Source organism: Channa argus, chromosome 14 (assembly GCF_033026475.1).
Source record: "Channa argus isolate prfri chromosome 14, Channa argus male v1.0, whole genome shotgun sequence".
NCBI classification, from domain to species: Eukaryota; Metazoa; Chordata; class Actinopteri; order Anabantiformes; family Channidae; genus Channa; species Channa argus.
The window spans coordinates 25,132,491-25,145,985 of record NC_090210.1 but is presented as its reverse complement, the minus strand read 5'-3'; the positions used below and the strand labels follow the sequence as shown (position 1 = coordinate 25,145,985).

General features: G+C 43.3%; 1 protein-coding gene across 1 annotated transcript in view; it reads left to right on the top strand.

Annotated features, from left to right (window-relative positions):
• The window catches only part of lamc1 (laminin, gamma 1), a 46,874-nt gene that overhangs the window by 14,306 nt on the left and 19,073 nt on the right, over positions 1 to 13,495 (top strand). The window contains exon 2 of the mRNA XM_067475047.1: positions 9,425 to 9,729. Coding sequence (XP_067331148.1) covers positions 9,425 to 9,729 — 305 coding nt within the window. The remainder of the gene's footprint in view (positions 1 to 9,424; positions 9,730 to 13,495) is intronic.

The following is a 13,495-nucleotide window of genomic DNA, read 5'->3' as shown; positions in this document are numbered from 1 at the left end:
AGTTCTAAATAGTGGTATTTCTTCAGATGAAGGTGTAATCAGTGACTCAATGTTCTCAAATTAATAACCTGTTGAATGGTTAAATGAATAAATGATGACAGGGCAGCTTCTCAGACTTTAAAAACTAGCATTGCCTCCCGTCTTTAACTCCCTTCCTGCTGGGCCTCCCCCTCACCCGTTTAATTGGAAATCCCCCACCACAAACACACACACATTTATTTTTACTCTGCGTCTCAATCCAAAGGTAAAACAAGAGCTGAAGATTCAAGCTCAGTGCTTTGATAACTTCATTATTACACACAGACTGGAGTCATGGAGCTGGGTGGAAAATGCTTGACCTTTAGACTCTGAGCTGGATTTGACAACGAAATTCATTCAGGGACACACAGGCTTTAATGTCCTTTAGAGACAGTCCACAAAAGACTCTGTAGGAGTCAGTGGGACATAGATCAGTGTCAACAGCAAAAAAAGTGGAACATTGTCAAATTTAGTAAAACATGGACGTGCTGAGATGGGGGCAGGACGGGCAGTGTGGGGATCCCCCGAAAGTTGAGAGGAGCTCTTCAATGCTGGCTGGAACCATAGTCAAATCTAAAATCATGAAACCCTTTTTAAGCCACAGTGTTTTTATGATGTGAGCGACTGAGACCTCAGATCACAGAACCTGTAAAAGTACTGATCCAGTGCTTTAAAACCAAGTGGAACTGAAGAGGGGTTCACTTCCGTGAATCTCTTATCTATTCAGACCTGGAGCCGACACACAAACCCACTCCACATTCTCGCCTCCGGCCTGCCTCTTTAATCTCCTCACGTCCAATCAGAGCACTTGTACGGCGGCTGCTCTGTTTATCAAACAGCAGGGCAGATTAAGGTGCTATCAGCAGCATCCTGCAGACGCTCTCACACCGAGACTGAGAGCGGCGTTAATTCCTCGTTAGTTTCTTTGTCTGATGTTAGTCTTGCATTCCAGCTGTGTCTGCAGAGGTTTCTGCATGAGGAATTCAGCTGATACAGAGATAAGGTGTGCAAATAAGTCAGAGTATGAACAGTACAGGGGATGAATGTACAGTATTAAAATTGAGGTGTTGATAACCGTCGGACTGATATCCAGAGTTTCAGTGTGGAAACCAAACACACCTTATGGCTCTGTGCATTCCTCTGTATAGCAGTGGGTTATTCATTAACCGGGACATTAATGTGCAACCGCTTTACCGCAGTTTACCCCCCTCTCCCTCCACAAGGTCACTTACATGCTGCTCAGAAAATAAAAAGGTTCAAAATTCCACTCAGGTTTGAACAGTTTTGTTGGAAGTTGGTCAGAAACACAGAAGCTCTCATGTGAAGTGGAAACAAACTTCCTGACTCACTTCAGACAAGTGGAGAAGGTACATGTGTTTATTCCAGCAGAACTGGTTCTGATCTCACAGATGCTGAAAACACAGCAGGACTACAGAGCATTTCATCATGTAAACTGACTGATGAAGTCAAAGATTATGAAAATAAATGGATTTGTGGACACATGCTTCAACAAGAATCTGTGTGATTCTTTTTTTGTTTTTGACGTGTTTTGAATTTTTCCTGCACACATTTGAAGACTGTGATGACAGTGTGAGATTGTTTGTCTGCACACATGAAATCAAACCGATTCCCACTTCCACCACTTGTTTACTCGCCTTTTCTGCCGCCCAGTGTGCAGATTTACACTTTGCAAAGCACAATAATCCCGTTCTTGTGCTGTCTGTCTGTCCCACATCTCTGTGGATGAGAGCGCTTCCTTTTTAGTGCTTTACCTTGAAGTGTGGGCCGCTGAAGTGTTCTCGAGCTGAACAGACTCTCTGAGGTCCTGACGCTGACCTTTGACCTCTGTGCGAGTGACTGGTTTCGTGCTTTGCTGGTAAAACCCTCCTCCTGAAGAGCTCTGCTTCGTGCCTCACATTCCTCCCTCTGCGTCAGCGTTCGTATCTTTTTACAGACACACTCGGTTTGTTCAGACTGCGTTGAGGCTTCTGGTCTTTGACCTCTGACCTCAACACCTGCAGCTCTGGGAGGGGTCCTGCTGAGTCCTGGATGATGCACTTTGCTGGTCTGGACTTGACACTGAGAGCATGTTCACATTTAGTTAAGTAATCATTCTTTCCCCGTGTCAGCTCTGGTGGGTGAACCTCGAACCCCCAGGGGGCATGGAAACCTTTTTAAAGGTAAATCATTCAGGTGAACTTTCACAGCAAAATGTATTTATTAATTTATTAATTTGAAAAATTTTGTGGCTTTTGTAATAATTTAAACTGTCTATCTAATCATATTTATTTATAGGAGCATGTAATTTTTTAGGAACCATGATGTCTGTAAAGACAGAAAGATCAAGGGCTTGTGAATCAAATCTATCTTGAGTTGCTCAGTATCAATAATACACATGTATTTGTATAAATGGCAACAGAAAATCAAATCTTGGACACATTTTATTATATTTGCATCAACTACTGAAGCTCCTGACATGGTGCAAACAGAATTTTAACTGGGAGCTGATGGTGACATGTGTCCAACAGAATGTTCAGCTGAGTGATGCATCTCCCCACATAAAGGATCTGAAAGCCTGTGAGAGGACAAACACATCCAACAACACTTTCAGTCTTATTCCTCTGTGGGAGGGTAACAGCAGAGAATGAAATCCATTTAACGTGTAACAAAGCTTCTAACTGTTCTAATCCTCTTTAATGATATGTGAAGCTAACGGACAGGCTGGTGTGAAGGTTCATTCATGTTCTTATGAGAAGTGGGAAAATATTTTTGGTTCTTTATGAATTAGGCTACAGTGAGCCACCACAAAGTAACTTTGGGAAACACTGGTTCTGTCTCATCCAGACTGAAGTGGTTCAGTTTTGATGCTGTCCGAGCTGAGAGACGACACATCTCATTTTAAATGTCGCTGTAGTTCATCTCACAGCTGGTGCTAAAACTTGGTTAAAGCACGTGAAGGAAGAATTCAGCAGCACTGCTGTAAAAATGCTGAGACAAAGGCACAAAGCTCTTTCTGTATTCTCACTCTTTATTGTTACTTACAGGTTTTGGCATTGAATCACGTTATTTTAAACTCTTTTTAATAAACCTCAGCATTGACATGTTTTGGTTTTCACTGCAGGGCCAAAGCCACAAACCTCCCTTTAAAAATCTGTCCTTTTATTTTGCATCATTCAGATGTTCAAAATCTTCCTGTGTTTCAGCAAACATCTGCAGGGATCATGGTTTTTATAGGAAAGTCCATTGATCAGCTGAGCTCTGAAAACCTATGTAAACACAAACTGCTTTATGTGCTAAATGTGACCTTTGACCTTTGCCCTGCTCAGTTCCTGCTCTCTGTGCTGTTAAAGCAGCTCTGGGTGAGTGTGGATCCTTAGCAGAAGCTAAATTCCATGTGGCCACTGTTTGTTGATGATTGTGATGAGGGAAAAAGTGAGACGAGGTCATGGGAGGAAATTTAATTGGACCGTGTTGTTAATAGGACACGTCTCAACCCGCCCCCCCCACCCCTTTCATTCAAACTGTAACATCCCACCTCACCCTCTCCTTAGCCCTGAGGCCGACCCTGAACTCTGCTCCACTGGCTGGAAGACGATTCACAGGAATTTACTGTTAACAAGGAAACATTTGTACTAACGTCTCACTCTCACTGTAAGACGTCATAACATTTAGTAAAGTCTGATAGCGACGTCCAGCTGGTGGGACACTGGTTTAAACTTCTCACAGACACAATTGTTTAGCTCTGAAAGGTTTTCACAGCAATTTAATTGGATGATCTCGAGGTGAACAACAGAAATGCAGTGTTGACATCACAGAAATCCTCGAGCGTGGTTGAACAATGTGGCATCTTACAGGATGATGTCAGGTTGCAGGAAAAGCTGAACCGTAGCTTTCGCTCTGCAGGATGCTGCGTCGTGTCCAGCGCTGTGGGAAACACTCCTTTTCCAGAGCGTAACTGATGCACGTCAGATGATTCACTGTGCTGTGAATGTGGTCAGGTCTGCAGGAAGCCGTCCTTCCTGTTCTCTGCATGTCTTGATAAAGACTCCCAGAGGTGTCCTCACATATGCAAAGCTCCAAGTGAAAGTTAAAACAGAGTTCTGCTGATAGTGAAAGTGTACAGGACATCAAGGTTTGTCACCGTTGGGCCAACATGGGTTAAAAGTCCCAAAGTCTTTGAGTCTGTGTAACATCCCGTGTGGTTTCTAATTTCAAAATGACACAGGCATAAAACAAACCTGGGGGTTTTAGTTTGCATCTACTGAAGAGGGTTAGTTTGAATGTTTCATGGTGATCAAGTGGAGGGACACTCAGGAAATGAGGACAGCCTGTGTCAACATGTGTGGACGAACATTCCGTCTGCAGCTTTACATTAAAATGTACAGTTTTCCTCCTGAAGAGCAGCCGGGCTCATTATTTGCTCTCAGGAGTTGTTTGTCTTCATACAGCTGACTGATTTCTTCCTCCCATGTCCTAATCTGTCTTCCACAAGGACATATTCCTCATTAAAACATGTTTCCTATCTCTGTGAAAGCAAACACCTGCTTCTCTAACCGCTAACGATCAAACCTCTCCACAAACAGAGAGGGAGTCGCTCGCACATGTTTATCACCACAACTGGGATCCTGTCAGCGCATCGTCAACTCTGATAGAAATTATATGAAAATCTCAGACGAAAATGTCAATTACTGCAAGTTCAGAGTTTCCTCAAATGTAGAGAAACACATGCATTTAAAAAAATATAATAAATAAATAAATAAATAAATATATAATATATAGATATAGATGGAAAGATAGATATCTATCTAAAGCTATATATATATTTCAGATAGATATATAGAGAGATAGATATATATACAACAGTGTACAGTGTGTGTATATAAATATATAACAATTTGAAATTGAATCATAATCCCACCTGCTCATCTGCATTTTTTAGTTTTTTTTCCAAGATATACATATAAAAACATAAAAAGCTTGAATTTTATATCAAAATGAAAATTGTTTCCTAAAAGCATGTTTTGTTTTTTAAAATCTTTTACTCAACTCTATAAAGCATTTCAAGAAAATCTCACAACTATTTTATTTGAGTAATTGTAGAAATGCACATTTGTTTTTAATTGAGATTCTAATTTGGTCTAAAAATCTACTTAAATAATACATTTGAAAAGGGATTTTTATTGACTTTTTAAATGACTTTTAACAATTGGTTTTGTTAATTGTTAATTATTTTTTCCTAAAAACAGATTTTATGTAAAGGAAAAACAAGAATTGTAACACATGCTGTTTTTCTTAACAGTGGGAATATTAACTTGTAGAAACTAACATTTGTTTTGGTTTTTTTTATAACATCCCCAGAGGATATGAAATTTAAATTTGTTCACCAGATTAAGGGCTTTAAGAAATCTATTTAACTCTTATGGAAGGCAGTAAGTATCTCAACATAACAACCTTCTGATTTCATAATAAAAATAAATTCAGGTTGATATGTTGAGAAAATTACTTGGAACCACTAAGCAGCAGTTTGACATCCATCTCCTCTGTGTGGGATGGGGTCAGAGGTCATATGAGGCCGACAGTTTGTTGCTCAGTGGCACTTCAGCAGAGGTTGAACCTCCTCCCCCCTCCCAGAAAATCCCCTCATATGCTCAGTCAGTTGTCTTCCATATCTGGACAGGAAAAACTCCCAGCAGCTCTCTCGCTCTCGCTCTCTCTCTTTCTTTTACATGAACAGTCTGCCATGCTCGCTCGCCCTCCTTTCTTCCCTGTGGATGCTGTCTTTCTCTGTCCACCCGTCTGTCCAGGCGGAAACACATTCCAGCCGGTTCATTCCTGGCGTCACCATGTCACTCTTGTCACTCCTCGTAACCCCCCCGTCCCTCCCCAAATGCTCTCAGAAAGAAAGGCCCCCTCCTCTGAATGACTGGAGGCTCTTTTCATGTCCGGGCCTGACTCTGGCCCCCTGTGGAGAGCTTCCCAGGGTCAGCGCTCCACAATAGGAAGGTTCGCTTTGCTTAAAGCAAAACCAGCTAATTGCCAATGTTGGCGTTTGTTTCTCAGCTGTCAGGTTTGGTTCAGGACGGTCTGAACGGCGCCTTTAATGTGCAGACACAGCAACAAAGAGAAGCTGCTCAATGTTGGGCTCTTTGCTGTCTGTGGCTCAAAGGTTTAGTTTAAATTTTATTTTAGTCCGGACTTTATTAAAGTATTGTTTCCTGTTTATACTCAGAGGACACTTGCTTACTAAATCCATCCATTGAGCTTCAATAGTCCTTCAGTAAGAAAAATAACCTTCAGAAGGAGTTTGTCTTTGGTTCAGTGAAGTAAAGAAGAAGTAGTGTAATGTCAGAAGGAGTTTATGTTGGAGTTCATCTGCTTTAGTATAAAATATATAGTTTGTATAGGTCATGTGTGTATATATATATATGATGCTTAATGGCTCAGGGTGACTGTAGTCCTTAGAACTCGAGCATCTATTAACAATTTGTTGAACTATGATCACAACTTATTCCCCATCTTGTGTCTGGAGGAGCATCTCTGTCACATTATTACTTAGTTGTTGCTTGAAATCTTAATGTCTTAATGGCAGGATTAATAAATTTATAAAGCACATTTCAGATGAAGAGGAGACGGTTTCACAGAACAATCATGGTTAGGTCAGAAAGCAAATGCTGAACACACTTCATATGGAGAGTAAAGATAAAATAAATAAAAATCTATTCTGCTAAATGTTTGACATTTTGGGTCAGTAGTAGTTTTCTGGTATCTGGGAGTTTTTCATCCCGACACCAAACAGTTGCTGATCTGAGATGAGCTCAAAGCCTGTATCTGTGCTAATGGCTACTACAGAACTTAACTGGAACTTATTGTTCAGTATTAGTGATGTCCTGAAGTACAGCTATGAGTACTTACATTTGAGTACTTGCTGGTACTGAGTACTGATACTAGAAGCAAAACATTTTAGTACCTGTATGAGGTGCTGGACAGTTAAAATCTTTATTAGTCAGCTGCACTTAAACAAATCCAGTGAGAACAGAAATTCACGGGTTCTTGTGCCAACGCCAATATGGTGCCAAAGAAAACTTCAGGTAACGTTCTAGTTACTGCACCTAACCGTCGAGTTCAAGTACACGTTGACAGGATCAGACTTGATACATCACTATTGAGAAATAAACGTGACGAGCAGGAAGCACTTTGTAGACTTCATCTCTCAGATGTTCACACTCAGTTGAGGGACAGTAAAAACTTTATTCTATATGTTACAGTGTGACACTAATCATATCTCCTCAGAAAGGCTAAAAAGCATCAGGTGTTAGATGGATTTAACTTTTTTCACATGCATTTCTTTGAAAACCCAGAGGCCCATTAGTGAGCTTTTATTTTGGTAGAACACACGTCACATGTCCTGCTGCTCTGTCATTTTATTGTTAAAAATAAGACTTGTCCTCGTGTCTGAAAGCCTGAAAAACTCCACCAGAGGAATGTTTAAGCAGCAGTGCTTCTGTGGTGTCGTCATATGGGATGAGGACATAAGCTTGGTCTTTGTTTGCGCTCCACTGTAAAATTCTGCCTCTCATCAATACGCCGATTGTTCTGGAGGAAGAGACATTCTTCCTGGCTTCAGGCTGCAGAGTCAAACAGATGGTGGGTCAGTTCAACGCCACATCAACTTCTGCTGATCTGAACAAGGGACTTCGTCACCAGAGACGGCCTCCTGTCTTCCAGTCGTGTTCTCGCTGCGTTTCCGTTCCAAAGTGTAGTAATAGTGAGTTTAGGGTTGATGAATACGGTAACTATCTGGATGTTGTGGCTTTTTTAAATAAAGTGTATTGAGGTTTGTTGTCTGATGACAGCATTGTTTCCTCCACACCTCCCCCGTCTTCTGTCCCAGCAGCCACCTGGGTTCCTGTTTGAATCCTCTTTGTCTCCTCGCCGTCCTTCCTCCTCTCTGCTGTTTGCCTGCTGATTGCTGCGCCAACAGAAGCTTTTGTCCCGTTTGGGAGGATGTGAAGGCTTTTTAGAACCCTTTCGTTTAAAGAGACGTCAATGGCAGAGTCTATTCCTGCCGGCTGGTGTCCGTCCCCTTAGAGACGCCTCTTCACTAGCTTTAATCCGAGGCCAGAGAGTTTGAGAGGGGAGAGAAAAGATGTTTCAGATCACAGATGTTCAGGATCAGATTGGAAGAAAACTCCTAAAGCTGCTGTTTATTCTGACACTTCACACAAAGGAGTTTTGTTCAAACTATAAACAGTCAAGTTCTGAGCAGGAAGTCATCAGCACGTTATGGATTATTGCCGAACGTTACCACAGTCACGTTCTGTTGTAAGCTTACAGGGAAAAAACCCAATCAAACACTTTGTCTGCACATTTAAAATCACTGTTTAAAGTCCATGTTCAGATGATCCTGTGCAGTGAAGATGCAGACGGTGTCTTTCTGCACCTGTACGCACAAACTGAACTGAGCATGTTTCCGAAAGCAGCGATGCACCGTTCAACACTCACTTCACTGATGAATTATTAAACTTGGGCTTTGTGTAAAAAGGCAACACAATCAATGAGGCTACTACAAAGAGACACAAAATGAGTTTGACTGAACAAAGGAAGGTTAAAAATGAGTGGAAACACAGCACAGCAGTGAGAAGTGAAGAGAGGCAGACAATGGCAGAAAAAACAGCGGATCCAAAACTTCCCCAGTCTTATTTAATTTGTTTGAACATTTGAAGCTCAGATTTCTAAAATCTGGACTAAACCTGAGGCTTCACATTCCGTGCAGAATATTTCCATGTCCTGTGCTGTAGCTCAGTCTTCAGCCGCCGTTTGAAGCTTTCAGCTTCTTATTAACCTTGACCCGTCCAGTCCACGCTCGCAGTAGGAGGAGGAACCGCTGTGTTTGCAATTGCTTCATTGTTTCCTGTAATAAACTGCAGCCTTTTGTCAGCGTCCTATCAGCTGCTTCACCTTTATTTGCCGACACTGAGCCCCCCCACACCCCCTGGTGTTTGGGCCCCTTGTCAGCACACTGTTTACAGAGCAGATTCTTGGGCTGAGCAAACAACCGTACCCCCCAGCGCTCGGCTTAAACATGACGGCGTTGCTTCTCATGCTGACTGACGGCTGGTGGAACATGTAGTCCTCTGCCCTGTGGCCTGCTCAGACTCGCCAATTATGTGGAGAGTGGGAAGTGGACCCAGCAGAGTGTCACATTCCTGCTGCTAGCGAGCTCCCTGTCAATCCATGCAGATGATTTCAGTTTACACCCTCCATCACACGCAGCGTTTGGTTAAGCTGCTGAAACGTTGCAGTGTCCCAGGGTGTCCATAAGACCTGGAACCCGTTAAAAAGACAATTGAAAGCCTGTGAAAAGCTAGAAATAATGTCTAAATGCGCTAATCCTCTCTCTCTGCAGGTAAGGCCTTCGACATCACTTACGTTCGGCTCAAGTTCCACACCAGCCGACCGGAGAGCTTCGCCATCTACAAGCGGACCTACGAGGGGGGGCCCTGGGTCCCCTATCAGTACTACAGCGGCTCCTGTGAGAAGACCTACCAGAAGCCGAGCAGCGGCTTCATCCGCACCGGAGAGGACGAGCAGCAGGCGCTCTGCACCGCCGACTTCAGCGACATCTCGCCGCTCACCGGTGGAAACGTGGCCTTCTCTACGCTGGAGGGTCGACCCAGCGCCTACAACTTTGACAACAGCCCCGTCCTGCAGGTTAGTCCACACGCAGTGGGAATAAACTGAGGGGGTGTTTGTGAGCATGAAACCTAAAAGCAGTGACGGAACAAAGCGACGGTGCAGCTCAGGATGTTTGTTAGTTCATGGAGGCTCTATACTCTGTAGACCGTGTTCATAATTTCATCATTTTAACACGTTAGAAAGTGTCGTCCTTAGATTTGAAGGACTTTGAAAAAGGAACCGGAACGATAAGAAACAGAAGTTAATTTTGGCCCCTGTTAATCTTTTGACAGCTGCTAAGTTTTGGTCATTATTTCCGAGAACCTCATGATTCAGCTTTGATGTGTGATGTCTCACTTCGATAAATTCTCAGCCGAGTCAAAGTCGAAGCCTTGTACTAATAACTTTAGTCCACTGCAGTATGAAGCTAAGAAACGGGTCCTGATGGTTGCTGCCTGTCCAACAGAAGCAGGACTCAAACGTGACTGAGTGAAACTTCCCTCCACAAACAACCACAGCACTTTGCACAGAGACCTGTTTCATTTTAAATCCATTTGAACTAATCGTGTCTCTAACGTCAGAGCCTGATGATGTGTGGAGTCCCCTGGCTCTCATTTACTGAATGTGTGTGTGATGGCACATTCTTTCCCAGCAGACCTTTCTGCGGGTTGCAGTTTTGACGCTGCCAAGTATTGTGACATGTTGCTAGGCGACGCCCCCGGATTTCCCAGTGCAGCAGCAGGAGCAGCAGCTCGGTTTGGCTCGCTGGATCTGCAACTGGACCACTTCTTTCTCCACAGCTCTGTCCTCTTGTCTTCATTCCTCCCCCTCGGTGTGTTTGTCTTTCCATGTTTCGTCACTCACGACGGCTGATGTTGCTTAATCACTGGAAAGCCGAGACTCTGTTTTCATTCTTTCCAACTCACAACAGTTGCACAATGTTGTCCTGACACTTTGAGCTCTTTCTGCTCTGCTGCCTGTTTAAATGCAGACAAACTGCAGTTTTTAATCTGTGATCGCTGACGGAAACATGAGGAGACTCTGACTCTTGGGACAGAGGTGTCTTTGCTGTGGAGATGTCTTGCTTTGCTTTGCTTTTCTCAACAGAGATTTATTTTTCCAGCACATTCTGCAGTTTTCAGACTCTGATTCTCTGAAAAAGCCACATCAGAGCAAATTTATTTTATAAAGTGAAGTGTCTCAGTCAGATAAGAATCCAGTGTTAGCAGATGGAACAACAAGTCTCTGACGGGGAGAATCATGAGCTTCAGAGCTGTGCAGAGCTGCTGTGATGTCCTGGCAGCTCCAGGATAGTGAGTGCTACATTTACTGTGTCAGCTCCAAATAAACTGGACTGGACCCGAAACTAATTTGTCCTGCATAGTGACGTCCAGCGAGGTAACAACAAGTCAGTGGTAAATGGTAAATAATCTGCACTTATGTAGCGCTTTTCTACCTACTGGCACTCGAAGCTCTTTACACTGCTTCTTCACACATTCTCACTCACAGTCACACTCTCACACACACTGATGGGGGAGCTGCTGTGCAGCTGGCCAACACTCACCGGGAGCAACTAAGTTGGGGTTCAGTGTCTTGCTCAAGGACATTTTGACATGTGACTGGACGGCCATCCTGCGCCACAGTCGCAGACGTGTTCTGTAGGGAGAGAAACTTTACTGTAAGCCAACCCTGTGGATTAAATAGAACCTGGGCCTCACTAACAGGGCTGCTGGACTTTGCTTGAGAAGAGGACACTTGTCATGTTTGCTGTGCAGGATTCTGTGCTGTTCTTCATTCGCCACCCGACCTCATGCAAACTCTTTCTTGTTGAGATTCCAGGCTAACAGTGGCTATATTTACTCTCCTAGATCTGGATTTTGTGCCTGGTGTCAGTTCAGGGTTTTCAAGTTTCAGTCCATCAGAGTTTATCTCTGGTTCAGAAGCCAGAGCATCTCCTCCGAGTGATGCTGGTGACTCTGCTCTGCTCTGCTGGACTGGACAGAGGACCAGGAGTAAACTGGGTGATGTCAGAATGTCTCTTTTATAACAGGCCAAACTAAGCGGCAGCAGACACTGGGTGGGCCGCCTGACTGAAGCCCACAGCAGGGAAACGCACATGCGTTCTGTGTATCTACAGAACCAAGTCTGACTCAGTACTTTGTGTAAACAGAGGTTCTGATCCAACAGGCTCTGAGGTGTTGTCCTTTCCTTCCTTGTTTCCTTCCCTGTAAATGAACAGATTTAGCTCTACAGCTCAGCTGTAAACTTCCTTATTTGACTTGCTGGCATGAAGCTATTTATACTGAAGCCGGAGACTCTTTTTGGAGGCGGCGGCTTGTCGGGGGCGTCAGACGGCTGTTTGTCGCTCTCTGACATTCCTGCTGTCTGTCATCCCTGAGCTCTCGGGGGGAAATAACCACCTCACCAGCCAGCTTCCACTCAGTTTTATTCTGGAGCTGTGGTTCCCCACATTTTCTGACTCTAAAATAATTCTCTGCCTGTGGCTGCCGGGACAGGTGCCACATGTCCAGGAGGTTTTACCTCTGACCTCCTCACATCTGCTGCATGAGGAGATGGTCTGAAGTTTATGGAGCAGAATGAAGCCTTTTCCTGATTTTCTAATTTAATCTTGCAACATTGGAAATCAATCACGTGCCCTATTGGATGGTCCCACAGAGCTACAGGGTCCTACAAGATCCCTATTATTATATCGAAAACAGAGACTGGTCCCAGTTCCTCTGCTTTGAGTCTGGTGCTGCCACTTTTAGATTGATAAAAGTTTTTACAGAAGTGCTGTGTGGCTACAGATCGCAGCTTTTGCTGGGACTTCTTTCAGGAGCAGATACGCCATGAAACAACTGTCCATTCACAGCAGATGATGTAACCTAATCTTTAACACACCCCCACAGCTGCAGGTCCATGAGCTCCTTTTAATCCCCGGTCATACTTTCCATGTGTCTTTATTACAACTAAATTTCATCAGTTAATTTCATCAGCGAATGAACCCACCCAGTCTAAAAATGAGTGTCTGTGTGGACGGTCTGCAGCAGCAGGACATGTGGGCTACAGAAGTAAACCAACAGCTCATTTCAATATCAAAAATATGTAGCGTTTTATGTGAACGCGCTTTAGTTGACAGGGACAGTTTACATTCTTAAAATGCCTCAGAAAAAGCATAAGGTTACTAAACATAAAAAAGGTTACACGTGAAAAACGTATAGACAACATAATTAAAGACAAATCAAAGACACATAGTATGAAGACAAAATAAAAATACCAAAATCGGAAATGGAATAGAAACACCAACACTGTACAAAGGAACTGGAATTGCTATGTACTGTGCAAAGTAACCAGACTACTTCTGATCCCCTTTTCAGTTTGTCTCCAGCCACCTACTCAGTCGCACCTTGAAATGTGCCGAAGTGGAGCTTTGTCCCATGTTATGTGGTAACAAATTGCAGGTGTTTGTAGGTTATACAGCATCACCACCTCTGTCTAATTTTATTCAGATTTCTTCGACCAAATGTCAAACAGCAGTTTGGTTCGAGTTTTGTTTTCCAAATCTGAACTACATTTGATGATCCAGCATCACTTGTTCATATATCTTCAAACAGGTCTGTAATGTCTAACTGTGGATAATCACCAGCCTTAAAATCTGGGCTAACAATCCCAGTTTCTCACAGTCTGGAAACGTTTCATGAGAAATGACTGTTGATATCTTTGCATTTTAGAAAAAGCAGTTATTGAATGTATCTGCTTTCTGTTCAGGCCAACCTGACATCAGGAGGAGGAAGGTGCTTTT